We start from the raw sequence: 25,144 nt of genomic DNA, 5'->3' as shown, positions 1-25,144 counted from the left end.
CAATGCGCTTCAGCATTCACGCTCTCTTGTTTCTCTATGAATGCAGTTACACACAGGCACATGGGGTTGGAATTATGGGAACTCGGTTCTAAAAATCTACTATGAGGAGCACGTCGCTTCAAGCTCTGGATCCTTGCAGAATCTCTTGCTCCTTCCAACTATCTCTGATGTCAGCACAACAGAGGAGTGGCGTGCTGTTGCTCAGAATTTGTTAAACCGGGAAGGAGGAGCACGGTGGCGCATAGTGATAGTTGACTGGCCTGGGTTTGGGCTTTCTGACAGGCCACGATTGGATTACACAGCAAATATGCTCGAAGCATTTCTTCGGGATGTGGTATCTGCCCAAGATGGCCCCCTTAAAGGATCCGGTAATCTCTCTCTCGCTCTCTCTCTGGCTACACAGACACACGTGTGTGACTCTCTTTCGGGCCGGAACAGTTCCATGACGGTGACATCGCGAGCATATTGTAGAAAAATCGTGTGGCATTTAATTTGATACCTGTATTTCATAATTGACTGATTTGACATCCACGTGAACAGAGGACCCTCCATTCCTAGTTGGAGGTGGCCATGCAGCAAGCACGGCTGCTCGTGCAGTCGCGAAGGGATTGATCCAGGCTCGTGCGATTGCAGCTGTAGCTCCTACTTGGGCAGGCCCAATGCCCATAGTCTTTGGTCGAGGGCCTGATATGCAAAGCAGGTTTACTTTGTGCTTAGTGTTTATTGTTTTTCTTCTCCTTGTCGAAGGTTCTATTCAAGTGGTCCGGGTTTTTCGAAAAGATTCAAGTGTGTAAGGGCAGCAATATGTACTAAAGAAACATAATCTTCTCCCTTGAATTGCGTTCACTTCTAATCTTCATATATTGAGTATCGAGTTAGCCTTTGGATTACTCTCATAATCACAGTTGTGGACAATTAAATTCCTTTCCCCCCACTCTCTGTTGTCTCTTTTCTTGTAACATGCAAGATATTTTCTTCGCCTCACATGCATGGTCAGGCTAATTGACCAAGTACAAAAGCATAACGAGATGCCGAAATGAAAAAGACAAGTTCTTGGGTGCCCACAAGTTCTACCAAAGCTCAAGGATGCCTTCGACTTGTTCTTGAGAGCTTCTCTATTGGAGCCGATGGAGCATCTGCATCGACACAAGGGTGTTGGCCCACTATGGGTTGGTGAGAGGGGCTGTTGGAATAGAATCGCTGCCTTCCCATCTTACCTTCCCATTTGACAAGGTGGATTGGGCCTTCGTGGAGGGGACCAGTAGAGCTACTTAGAGCAGTGTATACACAAGGTCTTTGCTTTCTACGTAGGCAGCCCTGACCAGATGCTGATATCCGGTCACACGAGGGAGGTCTTCTCTCTCTAATGTTGGATACGTCAAGGCTGCCCTGTGGTGCCTTTTCTTTTTTTGTTCATGGCGGAGGCCTTGGGTTGTTTCCTTAGCTTGTAGGGGGCTAGCTTGACTGGCATGCATCTCCGGATTCAGCAAGAGGAGGAGCTCTTGGACTTGTAGTTTGCTGATGGCATGGCCTTATTTGGGGAGGACACGAACAACCAGTTTGGAGAGGGTGCGGTAGTTGCTAAGATTTACTTCAGGCATTAGGGACCACGATTGATTGGAACAAATTAGGTGGCTTCCTCACAATGATAGAAATTGATTTTGGCTTTAGATGAATCCTCAGGACCAAACGTGTAATGGTTTTATCCATGGCTTGGTACATCGCGCTATGCTGGTGCTTTCATAGAGGTTGTATGGAAGAGCATAAGAGATTGGTGTGCAACTTCTTTGGGTAGGATCTAACGGCACATAGAATACTCAAGAATGGATTGCTTGGCAGACCGCCATCTTGTCATTGGTAGAGGGCGACTTGGACATCATCAACCCGTAGATGCAGAGCAGAGGGGACAAGCTCATTGTTTGAGGACTTACCCTAGAGCCCTAGAAACTTTTGCTCTAGCAGGGGCTTCTAGGGAACACCCCTTTCACAAGAATGGCACCATTGAATGGGCTTCTAGGGAACACCCCTTTCTCAAGAATGGCAATAGGGGCACCATTGAATTTTCATAGGGGCTCTCTTAGCGGAAAAGTGATCGCCCTTGATGAAGAGCTTGATGAGGGTGTGGTGGCACCTCTCAAATAGTCTTTTTTGGGCCAGCCGTTAGTGAAATGAGGAGTTTTAGCGTCAGCCTTGGATTTGGCACCCTGAGATTCATGGCCAAGAGGGGCACATGCTATGTCTCCCATACCCACATCAATTGGGCAGAATGGGATTGTGGACTTCCCGTTCTTTAGGAGCTTGGAGCTAGCTTCCAAAGGAGTTGGAGGAGCACCTTCAAGGCGTCAAATGCGTCGTATCCACTCGATGGTTTGGCCAATTTTCCAAGACAAGGGTGCCATGGCTTATGACATGTGATCTTTTAATAGCTTAACCTTGGGCTGTCTACTATTGTTAGAGTCAGAGCTGGGTGATTCAGTTCCAAGGGATAATGGAGCTTTGATTCATTGGAGTAGCAAAGGATCAAATGGGTTGGGCATCATCAGGAAAGCTGGGCCATAGACCCTTGACCCGTTAAAGTGAATTTACCGGATTTATGGCTTTGGGAGGGTCACTTGCTCTGAGAGGTACATTGGGACTGGGGTGAGTGGTCTTTGTTACATCAGCCATAATCATGGAAGCACGTGGCTTGGTTATGGTGAGAGAAGGCTCAGTAGTGGTTGCAAGGATGAGACATTAATGGTTGGTGTCACTGTCAGTAGAGTACCATTGTAGGTAAAGGACTATGGCCTATGGTTAGACCTAGGCCTAGGCAATAGTTTAAGGGGTACAATGGTAAGGCTCAAAGAGGTAAGGAAGGTCCTTAATTGGATATGTGGCACCCAAAAGAGTCCCAAGTGGCAATCACTGGGTTCAGGTGAGGAGTCTGGAAAAGGAAGGAGGTCGGGGGATCTCATGTGGGAACACAGCATAAGCTCAATGCTGGAATCCGAGGCTGGGAGGTTTATGGAATGTAGAGCCCTCTTTCCTCAATGTTTCATTGGTATCAGAGCGAGGTGAATCGAATGATGGATTCCATTGTTACTGGGACCCGTGTGGCATCTGAGTCTTAGAAATCTCAGGTTTTCTTGGAAAACAGTGTGGCATCAATTATTCAGAGGTCAGTGTCTGGCACTTGCTTTCTGCTGCAGTACGCCATCTAGTCGACCAAATGTAAGAGTCTTCGAGACCAAGACCTCGTTTTTCCAACACCAATTGGTGTAGCAAGTCAGTCAGAAGATACAGCAACCTTCAGCCCTCTCCAAGCAGCCCTTGCTGTCTCAGCTGGGAGCGGTTCAAGGCCACCAGCAGTAGCTAAGGATCAGCTATACCGAGCCATCCTATCAGCAAAGGCATGTAGGCATAGTGCACTGTGATCAAAGCTTTTCCATAATATTTATGCTGGCTTTTGTACCGGGCTGGAAGTAAATGAAGATTCCTATACCCAACTCAATAACAGTGTCCAACACTGTTTGGAAATAGGAATATATTAGTGAAAGTAAAGGTGAAGAACAAACGCAGTCAGTGAGAAGAGAGCAGGCTGAAGGGACACGGAATAGCTTGGGCTACCTACAAAGGTTAAAAAATGCTTCAAAAAGCAGTTGCACAGGTTGTAAAAGAGGAAATCGGTAATGGAGAGGGGAACATCAAGGATCCCGGAGAGTTGCTGCTGACAATTCGATGTTTTGTGAAGGTGTAAATTCAAAGACAAGAAGATTTAAGGGTTCTGCCAGGTCACACAAAGGTCAGAAACTTTGTAAAAATAACCATGTCATCAAGAACAAAAAAACCAAGGTTCCATCTTTTCTCTCTCCAACCTTGTCGACTTCAAGTAAAGGACCAAAGATCGAAATCAAAGAGATCTAGATTTAGTGAATCGGCATGGAAGAGCTGTTGGAGAATAGGAGGGAATGAATCACTCAAACCTCCACCCAAGATCTCTCCCACTCTTCCCACACACTCAACTCAGATAACTGATCACAGATAACTCAACTCAGATAACTGATCACAGATGCAATAAACACTCACTCAGAGATAACTTAAACAGAGAGAGAGAAAGAGTATATTCATCCACCGGATGGTGGGCAGAAACTGGCTCCAAGGGAGCAATACCCAAGTGCTGAGGAGAACTGATGGAACTCTCTCTGTCAAACTGAACCAGCTCTGAGTGCACAGCACAGCCTAGGAAGGAGGCTTTCTGTCCTGCACTGGATGCTGGAATGAAACAAGGAGTGGGCCTTTTATAGGCACTGCCCAGGCCCTCTGGGTTGGCTGACCAGCAGGGTCGGTACCCTGTCTGGTGGCCGACCAGACTGCCCTGGAAATCCGACCAGGGTTGGCCCTGGTTGGGCCGACTGGCCCTGCCACAGGCCCCTATAAAAGGGTGACTGTGCAGCCAGTCCATGGGACTGTAGACGCCTCCAAGGGAGGCACAAGGCCCCCCTATTTCTCTGCTGTTGCAGGCAGCAACCAGCCCGTGTTCTGGTTGCCTATGATGTCAGCCTGGGTCTCTCTTTCCCAGCCCTCCTACCTCTCACTGCCCCTTGTCCCCTCAAATCGGGGGCTCACAGGTGGGCACAGTGAGTCTCTAACAAGAGCGGGATCAAAAAATTAAAATTTGGTGCATCGCAAGGACAGATTCAAATTCGAATTCCAAGATGTCGAGCAAATAACAGGGAATTGGACTTTGCATTGTTTTTTCTTTGATAAAGCTTTTTGCTTTATGGTTTCTGAAAAAATATCATTTCATGATGACGAGTCCAAAGAGAGAAAGAATAATTATTGAGTGAGAAAAGGGCTAGGAAAGAAAAGGCAATTGGTGGAGAGGATACACAAGAGAAGTACATGGACGTTTAGGAAGTAGACTACAGTGATTATGGAATTCCTTACTTGGAATTAACAAAATTAGAATACCAAACACTAAATGTAGAAACTCGATTGGAGTCTATTATTGACACATTAAAAAATCTAATTGAAGCCATCTCTAAGTTATCCGACTCTCAATCGGTAACTCCTGTGATAAAAACACCAACTCCACGCCAATTTAAGGCTTCTACGTCTGGCCCTAGAGAAACCTCGAATATTTTCAAGAACCTAAAGCCACCAATTTCCAATGGGAATGAAAAAGAAAGAAACAAGGATGCTATACACTTTCTTGCAAAAATGTCATGGAAATCAAGTCGTGGAAGCTAGTCTTTCCCTTAGAAATAAAAGTATAAATAATGGATGAGCCTTAGGAAAACTGATAAGATAACAATATATTGGGTTGATTTTGAACAAGATTTTCTTAAAGAATTTTTAGTCCAATACATAGCCAATTATAGGGAGGCAGTCCTTACTCATATTCAATAAATTTTTCAATTTGAAAAAGAATGGGCAATTTAAGCAAGAGGCTTCTCAGGCAGAGTCCAAGAAACTTCAAACACAAAGATACCCTCTTTTGAAAAGAGAGGATTATGAGAAAGGCGAAGCAAGAAAATCTTTGCTTTAAATATCTAGGCAAAGATCATTTTGCTTGAAATTGCCCTAGAAATAAATCCCTAAATAAACCTCTACAAAAACGACCACGCGCTATGCACATATTACTGCTTAAACATACTAAACAGTACACCAAAGTAGAGGTTTATCATGAGGATTGTCTGTCATCAACAATGTGGCAGTCCACTTTTGGTCCTCATGATTTAGTGAGGATGCATCGAAAATTAGTGACCAAAAAAGTAAAGATTATGGTCAATTATAGTATCACACATCATTTCTTAAACTACTCATTAGTTAAGAAATTGAAGTCTGCCCTTCACCTCTAGAGTGCCGACAGAAACTCAGTACAAAGACTTTGTATGGATGCTCAAGTATGTGTGGGTGTGTGGATTTGTATGTGTGAGAGCATATGTTTATACTATGGTCTACACCCACTGTTGGGCACTGATGATGTTAGTGGGGATGTCATAGTAGCTAGTCCCTGCTATGCATGATGGAGTTTATGGTTTTCAACCTTATGAGTGACTATGATGAGATTGAAACTCGACTATGTTGTGTTTTTAGAGGATGAGTTTGGACATGTTCCTGGATTCATCTAGATATATGCTTCTACCGTATTAGTGGACATGCAAATTTCACCTTGTGACGTTTTCGTCCATGTTATGGCCTACTAATATTGCGATAATTCCTTCTATTTTAAGTGTTGTGTTGCTCTATCAGCTAGATATATGCTTCTACTATATTAGTGGACATGCAAATTTCACCTTGTGAAGTTTTCGTCCATGTTACGGCCTGCAAATATTGCGACAATTCCTTCTATTTTAAGTGTTGTGTTGCTCTATCAACTTGATTTAGATGCTCGTCTGGGAGAGACTAAAATTAAACCATTTAGTCATCACAAGCGGTTGTAGCTTGAATGAATAGATTCTGGACTACTTTTTTATTAGCCAAAGAGACTCCGCAGGTCTTTAGAAACCCAGTATAGCTACTTATGCTTGGGCATTGATGACGACATAAGTGTTGCTTTACTTGTTAAGTATGTCTTCCTTTTGTTTTTCATACAAGTTTTTATTCACCTCTTTTTTCTTCTCTTTCATTTTCCCTTTTTTTATTTTTTAAATAATTTTATTTTCTTCTCTTTCATTTTTCTTTTTATTTTTTGTGTAGATTTTTGGTCTTTAGAACAACAAAAAATTTAAATTTGTATGATTGGACTTATTCTAGTCTTACAAAGGTATGTACCTTTGTCATTGCTGAGTCTGTCCACCTCCGAAGTGCCGACAAAAACTCAGTACAAAGACTTTGTATAAATGGATGCTCAAGTATGTGTGTGTTGGAAAGGTCACCTCCCCATCTGTAAGCCCCCAAATGAGGAGTGCGTGGGGGAGGGAGACCTAGGGAAGGATGTGCCCAAGAGAGAAGAAAGAGAGGGGGCTGCCATATGGGCAGCACCTCACAGAATTGGAACCTGCAGATGGCATCAGCATGGCAAGGGTAGTGGGCAGGTGAAGGGCCTGCAACAGACCCTAATAATGGCGCAGTACAGGCGGGTCAGGACAGCAGGAAATATAGGTGTACGGTGCAGGACACGTGGCTGGGAAGAGGACCTGGCAGAGGCGCAGATATGGCAGGATGTGCAGGCCCTGATATGCAGCAGGAAATGTGGCTGTCAGTGGGCAGAAGGCAGGCCTTTTATAGGCTGGATACCTGCCTTGAATGGAGGGCCAAAGGGCCCTGGAAGTTTGGGCCAAAAGCTCTGGGGAGTGTGCCCTTTTAGGGCTGGACCAGCCACAGACTGGTCGGCCAGTCTGTAACAGGCTGGTCGGTTTTTTTGCCAGCCCCCTTGGGGCCTATAAAAGGAGAGGCCCTGGGCCTAATTTCACATCCAACAGTTCAGCAGAACCAGCAGCAGGCAGGAGCAGCCAGAAGGCATTTTCTTAGGCCTCATCTTGGAGGTGAAGGAGAGTAGAAGGTGTGCTGCAGACTGAGCTCTCAAGGGCTGAACCTTGGTTGTCTCTCGGGGCAGCAAGGTGTTGTGATCTAGACGGAAAGTCTACTTACGCTCGAGGTGGAGCACGCGGACTCGAGTCTAGAGATAGCCAGCAGATAGGAGAAGTACCTTGTGGTAAGATCAGAGGACCACACCATTGGTGGGACTCTGGATCTGTCTCTTTTGTATTGTGTCCATATTTGTGGACGGAAATATATATTTTTTGGTGGTTTCTCTATCTGGTTGGTTCATTGTCTATTGATGAGTCTGCACACCTATTGTATGCACATAAGTCAAGAAGTTTGTGATTCCACACCCACACCGCACTGTGTGAGCTCCTGGGCATTACTATAAGTCTTCCGCTGCGTGTACCCTCTGTTGGGTACTTTCTAACATGGTATCAGAGCCCAAGTAGGCGGCTCACAGGTGTGGGAGCTTGAAGGCAGGGACCTTGCTGAAGGACGACCCTGATTCAGAAGCTCTAGGGAATCGACTTCCACGACTGGAGGATTGTGCCCTTGCGAGAAGGAGGGTTACTCAGGTTCAGTCAGGTGCATTCAGAGTTCTGGTATACTGAAATTGAGTTTGGTTGACTTTGCTGTGTGGTATAAACAGCAGAGATGTCGACCTCTACAGTCTCTTCAGCCCCTGCTTTCCCTTCCTCCTCCCCCAGTTTTCTCTCTTTCACTATCCCTAATTTTTGAGAGTCTGGGAACCTGGACGGGACTAATTACCCGATCTGGAAAGCGAAGATCCGGAGTCATTTAGTGGCTCGGAAGTTGTGGAAGCTGACCACGGGAGAGGAGTCTCTCATGCCCTGGCAATAATCATAGGGACTATGGCGGACTCCGTTCTTCTGCATATCCAACTGGCCGAGACATCAGTAGAGGTGTGGGCCACCCTGAAGGATGTGTACGAGACAGACAATACCTCCCGGATTGTGCTTCTTCAGCATCAACTCTAGATACGGTACATAGCCATTTGACGAAGGTCAAGGTGGTGCGGGATCAGCTGGCGGCAATTGGTCAGAAGACAGACTCATGCCATCTGGCCTTGATGGTACTGAGAAGACTGCCTCGGAGTTTCAAGAGCTTTGTTACGGCTATGACAGTAGGACAGAGGACCAAACCTCTGACATTTGAGGAGTTGTGTCCATTACTGCTACAGGAGGAAGCTCGAGAGAAGCTCTACAACGAGGATAAAGATGACAAGGCGATGCTGGTGAAGGATTCCGCTGGTAAAGGAAAGGGCAAGCCTAATGGTGGCAAGTCCAATAAAGACGACTCTGACGACGAGGGGACTTCGAAGAGAAAGCACAAGAAGAAGTGTTTCTATTGTGATACGCCCGGACATTTTGCAAAGGGCTGCAGAAAGAAAAAGGCGGATCTGAAAAACAACAAGGAGTCTAACTCAGATTCAGAGGGAAAGGCCAAAGCAAATGTGGTAATCGAAGAGTTGTTCCTGGTGACATCACCGTGTGTTACCGAGGTCAGATATGTTGATCCACAAATCACAGTACGGATGTCTGACATAGAGATGTGGGTCGACAAGGAGTCAAATGCCTTTGTGAAGGTGAAGGACAGCATGGAGCGCTTGGTACCTTCCAGGTGTGTGGCTGTTGACACGACACGAGGGTGGATTCCATGGAAGGCCCTGGGGTCTCATGGTCAGATGGATGCTAGAGTTCAGAAGGGGACAATACAGGATTACACAAGCACTTGGTGGGTGCCTCAATGAGAGTTTGCTTTCAGAGCGAACATTCAGGCAGTACAACAGTTTGGTATGTATTTCATATTCTGCATTTGAGCCTTTATAGCATGCTATGGAGAGACTCTGCTCTTCATTTGTCTCAGGTAATAAGAGATTGGAAGGAATTGGCCTTCTTCGAAGGCAGAAGGGGAAGTATTGGTGCTTCTTCAAATCTTGGACGCACATTGCTAGAAGGTGATGGACAAAGAGTACTGAAGCCAGAAGAGTACCTGCTTGAGAACTCAGCGAGAGTTCATGGTCCAGGTTCTCTGGAAATATTCATTGGTTGCAGACCTTGCCAAAGGAAGGATGGGTTGAAACAGATCCTCAGAGCATGGTGCTTGGAAGACTCCAGGTTGTTCACTCATTATGAGGGGAACGACTGGAAGATCGTGATGGCTAGATTGCTCGAGTTCAGAGGCGGGAACATGACTAAAGGAGGTGGTACCAGTAGGTGCTACCAAAGATGGACCTGTGTACCAGGATGGTGTGCGGAAGCGGAACTGGACCTGGTGGAGCAGGAGCCACTGGATGAAAAGCCAGGAAAAGATTTCGACACCGAAAGGTTCCAGAGGACTACGACCAGGAAGTTACTGGAGCATTTTCGTTGACGTGTTGGCATTGGGCCGAGATGTGTCGGTGAGAGGGGGTGTTGGAAAGGTCACCTCCCCATCTGTAAGCCCCCAAATGAGGAGTGCGTGGGGGAGGGAGATCTAGGGCAGGATGTGCCCAAGAGAGAAGAAAGAGAGGGGGCTGCCATATGGGCAGCACCTCACAGAATTGGAACCTGCAGATGGCATCAGCATGGCAAGGGTAGTGGGCAGGTGAAGGGCCTGCAACAGACCCTAATAATGGCGCAGTACAGGCGGGTCAGGACAGTAGGAAGTACAGGTGTATGGCGCAGGACACGTGGCTGGGAAGAGGACCTGGCAGAGGCGCAGATATGGCAGGATGTGCAGGCCCTGATATGCAGCAGGAAATGTGGCTGTCAGTGGGCAGAAGGCAGGCCTTTTATAGGCTGGATACCTGCCTTGAATGGAGGGCCAAAGGGCCCTGGAAGTTTGGGCCAAAAGCCCTGGGGAGTGTGCCCTTTTAGGGCTGGACCAGCCACAGACTGGTCGGCCAGTCTGTAACAGGCTGGTCGGCCAGCCCCCTTGGGGCCTATAAAAGGAGAGGCCCTGGGCCTCATTTCACATCCAACAGTTCAGCAGAACCAGCAGCAGACAGGAGCAGCCAGAAGGCATTTTCTTGGGCCTCATCTTGGAGGTGAAGGAGAGTAGAAGGTGTGCTGCAGACTGAGCTCTCAAGGGCTGAACCTTGGCTGTCTCTCAGGGCAGCAAGGTGTTGTGATCTAGACGGAAAGTCTACTTATGCTCGAGGTGGAGCACGCGGACTCGAGTCTAGAGATAGCCAGCAGATAGGAGAACTACCTTGTGGTAAGATCAAACGACCACACCATTGGTGGGACTCTGGATCTGTCTCTTTTGTATTGTGTCCATATTTGTGGATGGAAATATATATTTTTTGGTGGTTTCTCTATCTGGTTGGTTCATTGTCTATTGATGAGTCTGCACACCTATTGTATGCACATAAGTCAATAAGTCTGTGATTCCACACCCACACCGCACACTGTGGGGGCTCCTGGGCATTACTATAAGTCTTCCGCTGCGTGTACCCTCTGTTGGGTACTTTCTAACAGTGTGGGTGTGTGGATTTGTATGTGTGAGAGCATATGTTTATACTATGGGTCTACACCCACTATTGGGCGCTGATGACGTCAATGGGGATGTCATAATAGCTAGTCCTTGCTATGTGTGATGGAGTTTATGGTTTTCAACGTTACGAGTGAATATCATGAGATTGAAATTGCACCATGTTGTGTTTTTAGAGGATGAGTTTGGGCATGTTCCTAGATTTATCTAGATATATGTGATCTCTTTTGCAAAGGGTAGTGATAAGAAAATTTGGGACACCATGATACATGCTATAGAGCTGGATATTCAAGGCTATCAGGATGCCAAATTATGCATCTCTTCAGAACAAATGTTCCAGGTCGAGAACGGCTTTATAGTCTTTGGCATAGCTTGCAACAGAGTTATTTAAATAAGTATCATCTTTGAAGAACATGGTAGAGTCTCCCAGATTCAGGGGAAACAGGATGTATCTCATTCTCTACTTATTGTTTGATGTAATTGGAACATCTTCTACATTAAAAAGAATGAGAGGTATATATTTATCAACTCACTTTTGTACATGATTTTATTTATTATGCATCTTAAAGAAGTGAACATTTACTTCATGTTGTTGAAGACCATAAAGCTTCTTTTAATGATTTAATGGTTAAATTTAAAGATATTTTCCATATGATTTGCTTGATGGGAGTTGCATTTCCTTTGAGCAAAATCATATGAGCGAGGTGTTATGAGCGATCAACAATACACTCAAGGAGTATTTAGTAGAGAAACTAACTTAGAAATCCATTCTATCTCTTCATTTTCAATGTGGAGTGTTTAGTAGAACGCAATTTGTTAGCTATTTCTAGCGTGTTTAGTAGAACAAATTTTACAGAATGTCTATTCTATTAAGCAAGCATAATTAGAAAGCATGAAAAACCAAGGCAAAAATAATGACCCAATAATTAAATACCCTTCCATCAAACCATACCTTATTATACCTTCTCTCCATAGAGTTTTCTTATCACTTTTGTGGCTCTCATCAGAGGCTTTATCAATGAGAATTAATGATTATTTCACTAAAAAGTGAAAAATCTACTAAGACTGACTATATGTTATGACTATTTTTATACTCTAAACTCAGAATTTAAGACTCTTAATTATATAATTTATAACTTATAACCTTATAAATGTGCTCAAACGGCCTTTCTCGTTCGATTTGAGTGGCTAAATGACTATATTTAGACATTGGATGTGAAAGTTATGACATTTTTAAAAAATGTTGTCCAAGATAGTTTTACCGACGAAACTACCTTGGAAGGCTTCCTACAAAGGGCTTTCTTTGGAGAAACCCTCCATGAAGAGGGGTGATGAGAGCGTTTCACGATGAAAGTGCTTCCTTCAACTGAGTTTCTTTAGAGAAACCCCCCATGAAAAGGAGTTATGAGAGGTTTTCTTCAAGTATACTCCCCTATCAAATAGGAGTTGTGGGGATTTTTTATGAGAAACCTACTCTACACGTGGGTTTTTTCAAAATCCTTTCCATCCCAATATCCACCATGCCTAACATCATTGTCATTATTAGATGAAGTTGTGCCAAGATCTATGGAGACAATAGACATTCTCGTTTGAATTGGAAATGTGTTTTTTTTGTAATTAACTAAAACATATAGTTTCTCTAAGAAAGAGTTTTTTAGTAACATACCCTAATTTGCCTTTTTTTGAAGTAGAAATATAAAATTTCTCCTTTAGTGCTAGCCTTCATCATGGCTGAGTCTGCCCTTCACCTCCGGAGTGCCGACAGAAACTCAGTACGAAGACTTTGTATAAATTGATGCTCAAGTATGTGTGGGTGTGTGGATTTGTATGTGTGAGAGCATATTTTTATACTATGGTCTACACCCACTGTTGGGCGCTGATGATGTGAGTGGGGATGTCATAGTAGCTAGTCCCTGCTATGCATGATGGAGTTTATGGTTTTCAACCTTGTGAGTGACTATCATGAGATTGAAACTGCACTATGTTGTGTTTTTAGAGGATGAGTTTGGGAATGTTCCTGGATTCATCTAGGTATATAGAAATATGAAATTTTTGTCCACTCGGCTGCTCGGAGGTTTTTGCTCAGAAAAGATGACACCCATTGTTGAATGGATTACCCCCTATGAGAGAAGTAGATCATAAAATAGATATATTTCATTGATCTACTCCTGTCTATAAATCCCCTTATAGACTTAGTCACATGAAAGAACATGAGGTAGAAAGACAGCTAATTGAATATCTTAGAAAAGGCTAAATTCAACCAAATAGCTTACCTTAGTCTTCACTAGTATATTTACTAAAGAAAAAAGATGGTTCTATGCATTGATATAAATTTATAATGCCCATATCTAGTACAAAAAACATCCTCTTCTCTAATTCGTACTTGGTGATATCTTGATCTTAAGTCAATTTTGCTAAAATATGATTAAAGAGCACATCATAAGGATACTTATTTTTTATTGTGATTTTATTTAAAGAAGTGAGGTACTTGGGAAATACTATACCCCAACAAGGGATTTGCATGGATCTTGAAAAGGTAAGGGTCATATTGGAATGGCAATATCCTACAAACCTATAGGAGTTACATATATTCTTAGGTTTCTATGGATTTCATAGGAGATTCATCCAACAGTTCGCTAAAATAGTTGTTTCGATGACGGATAGTACCTCTATATGGGATGAAACCTCAAAGGAAGAGTTTTGAAAAGTCAAAAGTAGCAATAGGTGTCTTAAAGCTAGTGGATTCCAATAAAAGCATTCAGGTGAAATAAACGCCACTAATTTTGTTGTTGGGACGGTACTTTAAAAAAGGCTTGACCAATAGCTTTTGAAAGTAAAAAGTTAGACCGCGCTCAATGGAATTTCTCAAGTTTGAGATCATTTTCGATCAAGAAATTATCAAATGGAACGTGACGTCCTAGAGGATAGAGACGTACCCCTCGTGTCCCACTGTAGGCTCATTTGAGATAGCAGAGGGAGTTGTAGACAGAGAGGGATCAACGTTCTCACAAGCAATAGCAGCAGTAGCAAGAGTTCCAAACACCCTGGGGGAGCCATTCAAAGGAAAGTGGACCAGAGTTGGTAAAAGAAGAAACGAAACAAACAGGCTGCGAAGAATCGCAGAAGGCGTCTTCGACTCAAGATAGAGGCGTGAGTAGAGCGTGAGACAACTTCTAGGCTTAGGGGGAGTAGTCAAGGAGTGCTCCCTCTAATTGCCCTTTGACACCAGAGGAGTAGACGACCTTCGATCTTCCAACAGATCCTGCGGCCCACCCCGCCCGACGTTCCTCGCATTCTAAGATAGGAACCCAAAGCTCTCAGACACCTAGACAGCAGCAAGGCAGATGGCCTTGGAATTAGGACATGTGGCAATCTAGATTTATCAAGGGAAACGGGGGTCTTCACCTCATCCAGGCACCCCTTCGTTCAGATCTTCATTTTGGGTGTCAGGTGATTGTTTTGAACAACAAATGTGGATTTACAGAATCCCACCAAATTTCTTACATTGAATTTGAATTGCACCAACGGTCCTGCACTCCCTCTATCCTTGAAGTGGGTACTTATGCTATAGGTGCTGGTTTGGATGACGACAACATAATCTTGATCGGTTTCATCTCTCGTTATCATTCCTTGCTGGACATAATCAGAAGGGAAAAACACGTAGAGCTGTAAACTGACATGGGCATAGTGCTTTCTAAATGCTTCATAGCTCTGAAACTTGTCTTTTGTTTTTTGTTCCAAAGGATTGGTGGACTTGGCTTACTTCCTTCCCTTTTGAAGATTATTCAACGGGGCTGCAAACTTAGTAGAATCTCTGTTTAAAACTAGAAAATTGCAGAAATTGTTTAACTTGGCGAATTGTTTTTGGAACAAGCCATTTCTTTATGGCTTGTACTTTTTCTTCATCTTTTTAAAGTCCATCAACAGATATAATGTGTTCAAGGTAAAGAAACTTACACTTAAGGGATTCACACTTGGATTTCTTAGGGTACAACTTCTCTTGTCCGAGATATCCAAGACGGTATGGAGATGCCGTTCATACTCCTCTAATGACTTACTAAACATGAGTAATGTCATCAAGAAAACCACCAAAAAGTTTCCCAGATAGGAACAAAAGAGATCAGTCATCATCTAATTAGCTAGGACGAAAGTCATTACTGAAAACTTGTAGTGACCATATCGGTGCCAGTATATATTGAGACCTTTTGGCATTCATCTCTGCTATAGTATCCAGTTTTTTGGGCTCATCTATGTGCACTTGTGAGCGATTGGAGAGAGTTTGATCAATCCCTTGAGAGAGATTCTGCTGGACGGGTTTGTTAGAGCCCTTCTCTAACAGTAATTATGACTGTTATTATAGCAATACTTATATAAATAACAAGTGGTGGATTGGTGCCATATTTGGAAGAATCCATGCCAGAAGGTATAATGATCCAATCTGTATCTATCTTTATGGCTACATCCAAAGTAGGACAGTCCAGTTTGAATCCAAAAAAAAAGAGTGAGAGAGAGTCCATTACTGCTGAAGACCACTGGAGACCTGTCACACTAACATTCAAATCCAATCTATATCTACCTCTATGGCTACGGTCCAAAGTAGGACAGTACAGATTGAATCCAAAAAAGAAGAAGAGAGAGTCCATTACTTCTGAAGACCACTGGAGACCTGTCACATTAACATTCAAATCCTTTAGCTGGCAGTTGCATTGCACATGTTGAGAGCTAGCCAGGAGTGCTCAAGTCTAACCTCTTGGAAGTCACCAAGTTTGGCTTGGCAAGGCAGTGTGGAATAAGCTTCTATGTTTGGTATGCTGGATTTAACGATAGAGCAGTACAGAAAGGGGTGTGGTATATGGGTTTGAGACAGGAAAGTGTCGACTAAGCCTCACGTTGGTACTCAAAACTTGTAAACACATTTGGTTGAAGAATCATTGGATGTGGGAAGCTTATAACCAGCTATGTATGTGAGGTGAGTTTGGTTGAGCAGTCCTATCATTTGAAATTTCTAACACGGCTTATTACTTTTGTCTCATCTGCAGCTTCCCCTGTTTTTTCGTTAGTATAGACATTCACCAACATATTTTGGCTAAACACAAACTAGGTTGGGGTGAGAATTCTAGCTTCTGACAATTCCGAACGATTCTCAGCTAAAAGAGGTTCCCGAGGTTTAGAAGAGGAAAATACTGCTTGACACAGAAGAGCTAAAAGAGGTTTAGAAAGAGGTTCCCGAGGTTTAGAAGAGGTTCCAGGTGTTGAGATATCAAGCTCCACCCGTGATATGCCAGGGTGACCGTTGTGCATTTATGTCACCGACTTGTTAGCTGCGGATGTGGTTAGTACACCGCCCATGAATAATAGCTGGATGGCAGCTATCTTTATGTACTCTAGTTAGTGGCTCAGTTAGTATACCACCTAGGTTAGCTGATTTTGGTTTGAGACCCACATATAGGGTTCATCTATTCCTTTTGTACTTAGAGAGTTTTTTTGGCTTTCACAACTGAGAAGAGGAAAACTGTTTTCAACGTCCACCTTCGTGTGTATTCCCCCAGTGTATGTGAGAAAGCTGCAAGTGAGACTCCTTACTTCTCTCCCACTCTCTTCACATGGTATCAGAGCTCGGTTTGTGGTAAGGAGCTCAAGAAAGCAAACCAAGTTCGAGGTGTCTTGGTAAGAGGATCAGTATTGCTTTCCTTTTTCAAGTTTGGGAACAAATCTCTATAGGTAGCATAGCCGAAAAGTGCAAGAGTGCATTGTCTCAGATTGTACACCCTTCGTGGTGTGGCAAGAGGGTAGTATATGCTATGGGATAGGGCAAAGCCCTTGGTAACATTATTTTTTTGAATCGAGGCCATTTTGGGGCCGTTTTGGTGGTGGAACTTTAGAAAATACTGCTTGACACAGAAGAGCTAAAAGAGCAGCTGTATATTATTAGATTGTTGTAATATTATAGTAGCACATGCCTACAGTCATTTTGGCTGTTAACCTGAATTAATCTGTGTGAGAATGCATCTGGAAATTCTGATCAGCTTTGTTAATTTAGACCACGTCTGCAAGGGCCCCGTGTTTGTGAGCATTGGACATTCAAAGAGCTATGTCAAGTGGCTGATCGGCCATATGCATGCCACTGTGCCATGCAACTTTAGTAATTAGGTCTTATTTCCAGTGGTTGATGTTATTGTGGTTTTGAAATGTTATTGTGGTTTGAACTGGGCTTGGAAGAATGTTGACCTGTCTTGAATATTGTTCAGCCTGGTCCTGCTTTCTAACAAATGTATCTTGATCTGTTGACAGGTATAATCTGTTGAGGGGCTCTCTCCAAGCTCCTGGAGTGGGCTGGATGATGTACAATTTTTTGGTGAGCAGTCCCCAAAACATCCAAAAGCAATACCTTTCTCATGTCTATGCAGATCCTAATAATGTAAGCCCATCTTTAGTGGAAAGTAGACTTGCTTTGACAAAACGCGAAGGTGCAAGATATGCTCCTGCAGCATTCTTGACAGGATTGCTTGATCCTGTCCAAACAAGAGAAGAATTTTTATCTCTTTTTGCAGAGCTGGAAGGAAAAGTGCCCGTGCTTGTCATATCAGCTGACAAATGTCCAAAACGGTCAAAGGCAGAGATGGAAGCTTTGAATGGGGCCAACGGTGTGTCCCAATATGTGGAAGTATTTGGTGCCCTTCTTCCACAAGAGGAATATCCTGATGTTGTTTCTGATGAGCTGCACACATTCCTCTCTAATCTGGTGTGACTCTAGGGGCATTCTTTCCCGAAGTGTATAGACAATACTGGTGATTGCTTCAAAAAAAAAAAGGCCAGCATTACAGCACCTCAAATCCTGCAGTCAGAAAAGTAAAATCTGAATAACGTTCTGCAACTTCCTTGGGCAAAGCTTGTTATATGCCATGTAATAATAATGGGATGACTGTCAAGGAGATTAAACAGCTCTAAGCCCCTTTGCCAGTGTTTTTGGTGTCTCCTTTTCTTATGCCCATCACATGTTTTTCTCCTTTTACTTCTTTACATGCATCTAGGCCCTGTCCAGTGTCATCCTTCAAGTATTTTTATCAAAGCGTGTGCTCAACTCTTTCAGTTTTGTATGCAACATCAAGAATTAGTGTACTTTATGTTAGTCGGGGACTCTAGTTTGGAAAAAGTCTTTTTAGATTCCTACTATGACTGAGCAAAGCGTCCTTTCTGTTACCATAAGGCATGCTGCTTTTGCATGTGGGAAGTATTAGAAGCAAATGTTTCATGATAATTTTACATTGATGAGAAATTGTCGATTATTTTTTTCCTTTGGAGCCTAATATGGGAGAATTGATGTGATGCTTATGGATTGGTTCGACATTGTAATTTGCCATGCTGAAGAATTGCAAAGCTGGACTTACTGGTAGGTGCACCTTGCGAGAGCCACAAGCTTTGGATGCCATTGATTTTCTTGAATTTGCTATCTTGGCTGTTAAAAATTGGACTTGGAAGTTCTTTTATCCATATCGGTTGTGCCTTGAAAGGAAGTGCTTATATTTGTAGAAAAACATCCTTTCGGTTTCAACCTTGTGCTTAATAACTACTAGCAAACCTCCAATAATATTTTCAACTTGTTCCTATTCATATTTCTTTTGGTGAGGATAGGCTTGTGAATTAAATTTTCAATCAGATGCACAACATTCAATATTGCAAATTCAAAATGAATACTAGGAAATGGTTGTTGGAGGGAGGTACAATTGCCTAGTAATGTAGGAGGGGCTCATGTAAATCATCTAGTAATTTAGGAGGGGCTCATGTAAATCATCCAATCAAGTTATGAGTTTAAACAACAATACATGAAACATTACATCCACCTTACAACCCTATGATAATTCCAATGTATGTCCAACTCTGCATATTTTTTTTAGAATTTAACCATGTGAAGAAATCCCAAGTAACTCCTTGAATTCTCTAAAAGTTCAATTTTCTTTCTACTTGATTCTATCAATGACTTGGAAAATGTTTTTTCACCTAGATTACATAATCTACATCACTAGGTACTTTAAGAATCTCGACCACTGTAGATTTGCTATTCTAAATCTCGTGGATGGATGCTTTCCAAAAACTAATTGTTCAATGTTCTTTGTCTTGATGAAAACATATGCTCTCAACTATCCTAAAGTGGTTGGTTGACACTCTATATACCCATTTATCTCAAGATGATCCCTACTATTTATTCCCCATTTGTCTTGATGAAAACATATGTTCTCGACATCCTCAAGTGTTTGGTTGACACTCTATATAATCATTTGTCTCAAGACGATCCCCACCCAACTCAATCCTAAGTCAATCAAATTAGATGCTTCCTCTACAATGGCTTAAGCTTTTGCACTAGTATGGCATAATTGCACCTTTCACAATACTATAGTTATAGAAATATAATCTATGATTGAATGCATTCTTTAAATTGAATTCGTAGCTCACATTTTCATTTGTTCCATGATTGAAATACTATTTGTGACATTTAAAAGGCAAAAGCTCAATCCAAATGAAACATGCAACGTGTAATACCTTTGAAGATTATTTTGCTTATTAGGTTTATCCTTGGCAACGTTCGATCCATTTTCTCATGATGAAAGTATGAAAACAGTATGTAATAAGTCGAAAGGACCTTCAACCATTCTTAATATTGAATTTATACATATTGCAACAAGAATTAATAAGTTTAGTCTCATGTTCAATCTAACTATTTTGCAAAAATCCTTCTGCCCTACAGACACTTCTCCCCTTCACATATGGAGAACTAGGCTCGCACTACATGCTGAAGAAAAAACAAATCACAAAGCAAAGGCTCACTTACAATCCACCGAAATGCGGGACTATATCGGCCTCTCCGCTTGAATCAGTGAGTACGTATGTGGTGACAACTTTAGAGAAAGAACAGTCACAGGATACAAGCCCAGCAAAACAACGATGACTGGTGATAAGGCCCTGCAGGATCTGAGAGAAGTCAAGGGTTCCTCGTATTAATTAGGCTATTTTGGAGCTATGAAAGCCGAAACCACGAAAAGACTGCTCCGGGAGTCAGTGGACTGCTGCAAGTGTTGGGTTGTTTTCTTGATCAATTGAGTCGGCCGCATCTTCAACTGCAAAGCAAGATTAGCCGACAGTTGTGAGTGCGCAGTCTACAAATTTCAAGTTTTAGGATGGATCGTGGAATATAGCTTAGAAACCTTACTGGCTGAGTGAGCTTTCGGCTTAGGCGAAGCGTATGAACGATCGTGAAGAGCAATGGGAACTTCATCTACGTATATGAACAATCAAGCGAAGTTTTAGTGAGTACTCCACAAAACATCAGAAGATCACAGCGGCATTCTATGTTTTCTATTGCAATTCAACAATATGTAAGCACTCTGTACCTGGACGGTTGATGTCCTTTCTAGTCAGCACGCGGAGCTTTGCCATGTGATCATGAGGGACAAGAATCGTTCTGTCGCTGCATCCAGAATTGGCCCTCGTTAAAAAAAGCTAAGACACACCAACAACCAAGGTATAGCACAATTTTTGGCCCTGCCAAGGCATAGCAAGTTGATTTTTTCTTTCCATGTTTTGAGTTTGTATTTGGTCAGCTTGACATTCTCGAGTTGTTTTAAATGACTTCAAATGTTAGCTTCTTACTGTCCATCTACTATTCATTAAAAAGGGGTCCATAGACCTTGTTTGACAGACAGACGAGTGCAGGAGTACTGAAGTTGAATGAAAAATAGAGCATCCTAAACAACTTTACCTGTTCGTGTTGGTCGGAGGAGCATCGTCACCCATGCAGGACAATTCCTCCAACTCGGATATCAAGGTAGCATCCAAGTCCAGATTGAAAAAATCATCGAAGAAAATTCCATCGGGCAATACGGACAGATCTGTCAGCTGAAGATCCTGCAACATGGAGGAGTCTGGCAGAGAATGCGCATCTGTTTTGGATTCCGCCGAAGAAGGGAGATCTACCAGCTTGGATGGACACAGGCTATTGTCCCCAGAAGATTGAGGAACCGCAGCCGAGCAGTCTGTTAAAGGGCATTTGCTCTGAGATTGCGCCTCTGATATTTCGACATGAGAACGATGATCAATCACTACATCGGTAGACGAGCACGAAGTATTCTCTTGTGAAGCCTTAAGACCTGTGGCAGAGAAATCCAGCAATCGGCACTTGCTTCCGGCTTTCTTTTCCACGGGCTTGGGCCTCGGTGACTGCGTGGACATGGGGGGAGTGCAAGTCTGAATTTTCTGAGCAGAGCGTTTTCTACCATAGGCAGTTGCAGAGGAAGGGTGGGCTCTGGAAACTGTGTGATCAGTTCTGAGCTTCATAGAGGGATCCTGTGACTGAAGAGAGTTGATGCTGTTTGGTTTCGACCCTCCGGAGGCCTCTGCGGTGGCCGCGGAGGCAGGCCCAATTCTACCAGAGCATGAAAATTTGGAAGAAGAGGATGGAGGTGGAGTGCAAGGATCATGAGTCTTGTTTCCATTGCCGCGAAGAGAAGTTGCAGCAGCACGCGTTGGAGAGACTAAGCGATAGGCTGGTGCTGGGGGAGATGCCTGGGGAGAGACCGATGGGAGGTGCTGCTGCTGGGCAGTCGAGGCGACTCCTGGAGGAGTGGTGGGCTTCATGACGTGGGGATGGCGACTTGCTGGCTGATTGGAAGGCGTGCTGCCGAGAGGAAAGCTTTCTGCGAGCAAGAAAGAAGATCAGTTACAAGCAAGCTGGTACAAATCCGAAGTCGGACAAGGAGGAGGCAAGCACAGACCTGGAGAGGAAGACGAGATGGAGGAACAACGGCGGGGCTTCTTGGTTGGATCGGGGGAGATGACGCGGGGGGGAAGGTCGGGGCCGGGGGGAAGCTTGTTGCTGGGAGAATGTTGCTGGTTCTTGCGTTTGTGGGAGGGCTTGGAAGGAGGAATTAGAGGAGGTTGGAAGGTGGAGGAGGGAGGGTCGGATGGAGCAGCAGCAAGGGCAGCAACTGCTGCGAAGAGAAGCATGAGCGATGAATGCGAAGGGATGGGAATTAGAGAAGAGGGGAGGGAAGGTTACCTTGTTGAGGAGGTGGAGAATCGCCATAGCTACTGCCGGACTGATAGAAGATGGCCAAGAGGTCTTGCAAGCCCTGGAAGAGATGATGCAGGCGAGTCTTGTCGTTGGCAACCTGCATTTGCTCCTCCTTGAGCACTACATACTCGTTGAGCACCGCGATCAGGCTCCGAGCTCCCTTGGGCTGCACCTGCTCACAAACAACAACAACAATCAATCAATCAAAGCCGAGGCCTCCTTCCTTCTCCTCCTCCCTTGTAATCCATCTCCCACTGCTTACCGTCTTCATTGGCAGCAGCATTCCAGCAGCTTCGCTGCGGAACTCCTCCAACGTTCGCGCGAATTGGTTGTCCCTGAGGTAGCACTCCACCATGAAGGCAACCTGAGTATCTGTGACGGTGCCAGATCCCACCATGGGCATGCTGCTCTGGGCAGGCATGGCAGCTACAAGAACGTATGAACCTCTAGAGCTTAATTACGGTTGAGAGGTCGAGCTTCCATGAACAACGACGACCAACATCCTACTTCTACTCTGCAATTTGTGCTTGTGGTGTAGTTGGATTTTTGAACCCCGAATTGGAGGGAAATGCGACATTTCGGTTTTGTGGCCATGGAGGGAACCCACCCCACACTTTAACGCCTTGGAGGGAACCATTTTTTCGTTGCGGAGGGAAACCCAAATTTTTCATTGCAAGGGAGCCGTTTATTGACATTCGTTCGCCTTCCAATGTATCTCCCTTCCTTTCAAGAATTGCACCCTTCCAATTATCTTAGCTTACCCCACTTTACCTACACGAGTAGCATGACCAAGTCTCAAGGGGGGATCCTAAATTTTTTTGAATTTCAAGAAATATGAAGACCCTAGAAGATATGATTACACAACTACATGGTACCCCTCTCCTTCCTTGAAGGTCTATAAATCGTGTGTTCTCTTCTCAAAAACGGTATGTGCTCGGTGTGTGTGTGTGTGTGTGCAGACACACACACACACAAAGGGACAACCATATGGTTGCTAGGCACAATGGTTGCAAAAGAGAGGAAGGGATGGAAACAAGAGCAGGTGCAAAAGCAAATGCATAAGTTACAACATACACATGTATAAATAGATAAGGTTGGGAGGGGATTTTGCAAAGGAGTTCCCATGTAGTTTAGTAGAAGCTTGCAATGAAGACTCCATTAAAAGTGTAAAAAACATTATTCAATACAACCATTTTGTCTCTTTGGTTCAAACTTGAGACATCCAATCTTTTACATTCCATTTTAGGCATTGCACGCCCCAAGTTGCGAGGAGAAGTGCCACATTACGTGTTGGGCAAGGCACACCCCCAAGGTTGCAATGAGGGAGCACCACATGGCTCGACACTCTAGAGATATAAAAGAATAAGTTGCCATATTGCTCCTCACCTCAGAGCTAATCGAAACCACCGGGCTAGAACGATTGTACAAAATCTTTCCCTTGGTGTGAAGCATTATGATAATGGTTTTTTTTTAATGCAAATGTAAGCCCACATTCAAAAACGAAAAATAGTTAGGGCTCTCTATTCCAGTGCATTGAAGACGCATATGAAGAATCATCACCTCCTATGATGAAGCAATGAAGCCATAAAAATGCTTAATTCTATATTCCAAAAGCAAAAGTGTGTCCTCAATATTTTGACTATCCAAAGAATCATTGCTTCACATTAAAAATAGTTTGTCTATTCAATATTTTAGAAATAGGCTTCTTTTACTTCAAAATCTTGCAATAGCAAAGTAGATCTACTACATGTGAGCATAACAATTGACTTGGGATCTTTGCCCCATTACTTAAATAAAAGACAACAAAGTAAATTTTATACCGCCTCCAGCATAGCTCATTGGTGAGCTATGTCAAACAGGTGCCAAAACATAAAAGAAAAATGATTTTTAGAGACCCCCTCCAACATCGCTAGTCGGCTAGCTGTCAGAGGGGTGCAAGAAATAAAGGAGAGATGATTTTTGGAGACACCCTCCAAGATAACTCGCCAACAAGCTATGCTGGAGGGGGTATAAAACTCTCTCTCTCTCTCTCTCTCTCTCTCTCTCTCTCTCTCTCTCTCTGTATTGCTCAGGTCCCATAGGCCGGTTTTGGTCTTCAGAGGACGATAATATATTCTTCTTCTTCTTCTTCTTCTCTCTCTCTCTCTCTCTGTACACACACACACACACACACACACACACACACACACACACACACACACACAGAGTTTTTTAAAACCCCCTTTAGCCTAGCTAGCCAGCCAGCTATGTAGGAGGGATACCAAAAACTAAAAGAGAGAGACAATGGGAAAGAGAGGAGACATAGCATGGAGAAAGAAAGTCAAAAACGTAGAGAGTACTGTAATATATATATATATATATGTATGTATATGTATATGTATATGTATATGTATATGTATATATCTATATATATATATATATATATATATGTATGTATATATACAGATATATATATATATATACACACATATATATACATATATACATACATACATACATACATACATACATACATATATATATGTATGTATGTATGTATGTATGTATGTATGTATGTATGTATGTATATATGTATATATATGTGTGTATATATATATATATATCTGTATATATACATATATATATATATATATATATATAGATATATACATATACATATACATATACATATACATACATATATATATATATAGATATATACATATACATATACATATACATATACATACATATATATATATATATATTACAGTACTCTCTACGTTTTTGACTTTCTTTCTCCATGCTATGTCTCCTCTCTTTCCCATTGTCTCTCTCTTTTTCTTTCTCTCTCTTTTAGTTTTTGGTATCCCTCCTACATAGCTGGCTGGCTAGCTAGGCTAAAGGGGGTTTTAAAAAACTCTGAATATGCAAAATCTCTTCTCTTTGACTCTAGAACTTCATTGAAAACGCAACTATTGGCATCCACAAGCTCATGCTCTTGACAATGAATTTCCATTGCTTCTACTCATCATAATGTGAGACAAACTATAACAAGAGCTTTACTTGAGATGATTAGTGACTATGAAATGAGCACCAGCGATCCGATGAGAGCATGTAGTTCACAATGAATTA

At 43.0% G+C, this 25,144-nt stretch overlaps 2 protein-coding genes across 3 annotated transcripts in view; one reads left to right on the top strand and one right to left on the bottom strand.

Annotated features, from left to right (window-relative positions):
* The window catches only part of LOC147900670 (alpha/beta-Hydrolases superfamily protein), an 18,682-nt gene extending 564 nt beyond the window's left edge, over positions 1-18,118 (top strand). The window contains exons 2-4 of the mRNA XM_087375777.1: positions 47-368; positions 541-700; positions 17,257-18,118. Coding sequence (XP_087231903.1) covers positions 47-368; positions 541-700; positions 17,257-17,713 — 939 coding nt within the window. The 3' untranslated portion in view covers positions 17,714-18,118. The remainder of the gene's footprint in view (positions 1-46; positions 369-540; positions 701-17,256) is intronic.
* Positions 18,119-19,652: 1,534 nt separating this feature from the next.
* On the bottom strand, positions 19,653-22,546 carry LOC147900669 (uncharacterized). Of its 2 annotated transcripts, XM_087376296.1 has the most exons (7): positions 22,293-22,546; positions 22,016-22,202; positions 21,732-21,944; positions 20,720-21,653; positions 20,352-20,428; positions 20,171-20,236; positions 19,653-20,078 (listed from the first exon to the last, which is right to left on the bottom strand). In XM_087376296.1, exons 1-7 carry the CDS (start codon positions 22,449-22,451, stop codon positions 20,017-20,019), a joined length of 1,698 nt encoding a protein of 565 aa, XP_087232422.1. In that variant the 5' UTR covers positions 22,452-22,546; the 3' UTR covers positions 19,653-20,016. The 2 variants fall into 2 exon arrangements, with proteins under 2 accessions (XP_087232422.1, XP_087232423.1); XM_087376297.1 differs by lacking the exon at positions 21,732-21,944.
* Between the last annotated feature and the right edge of the window lie 2,598 nt (positions 22,547-25,144).

Source organism: Dipteris shenzhenensis, chromosome 6 (assembly GCF_047967505.1).
Source record: "Dipteris shenzhenensis isolate YYH24624 ecotype China chromosome 6, Dip_SZ_1.0, whole genome shotgun sequence".
Lineage (NCBI taxonomy): Eukaryota > Viridiplantae > Streptophyta > Polypodiopsida > Gleicheniales > Dipteridaceae > Dipteris > Dipteris shenzhenensis.
The sequence above is the reverse complement of the archived record's forward strand: the minus strand, read 5'-3'. Positions and strand labels throughout refer to the sequence as shown.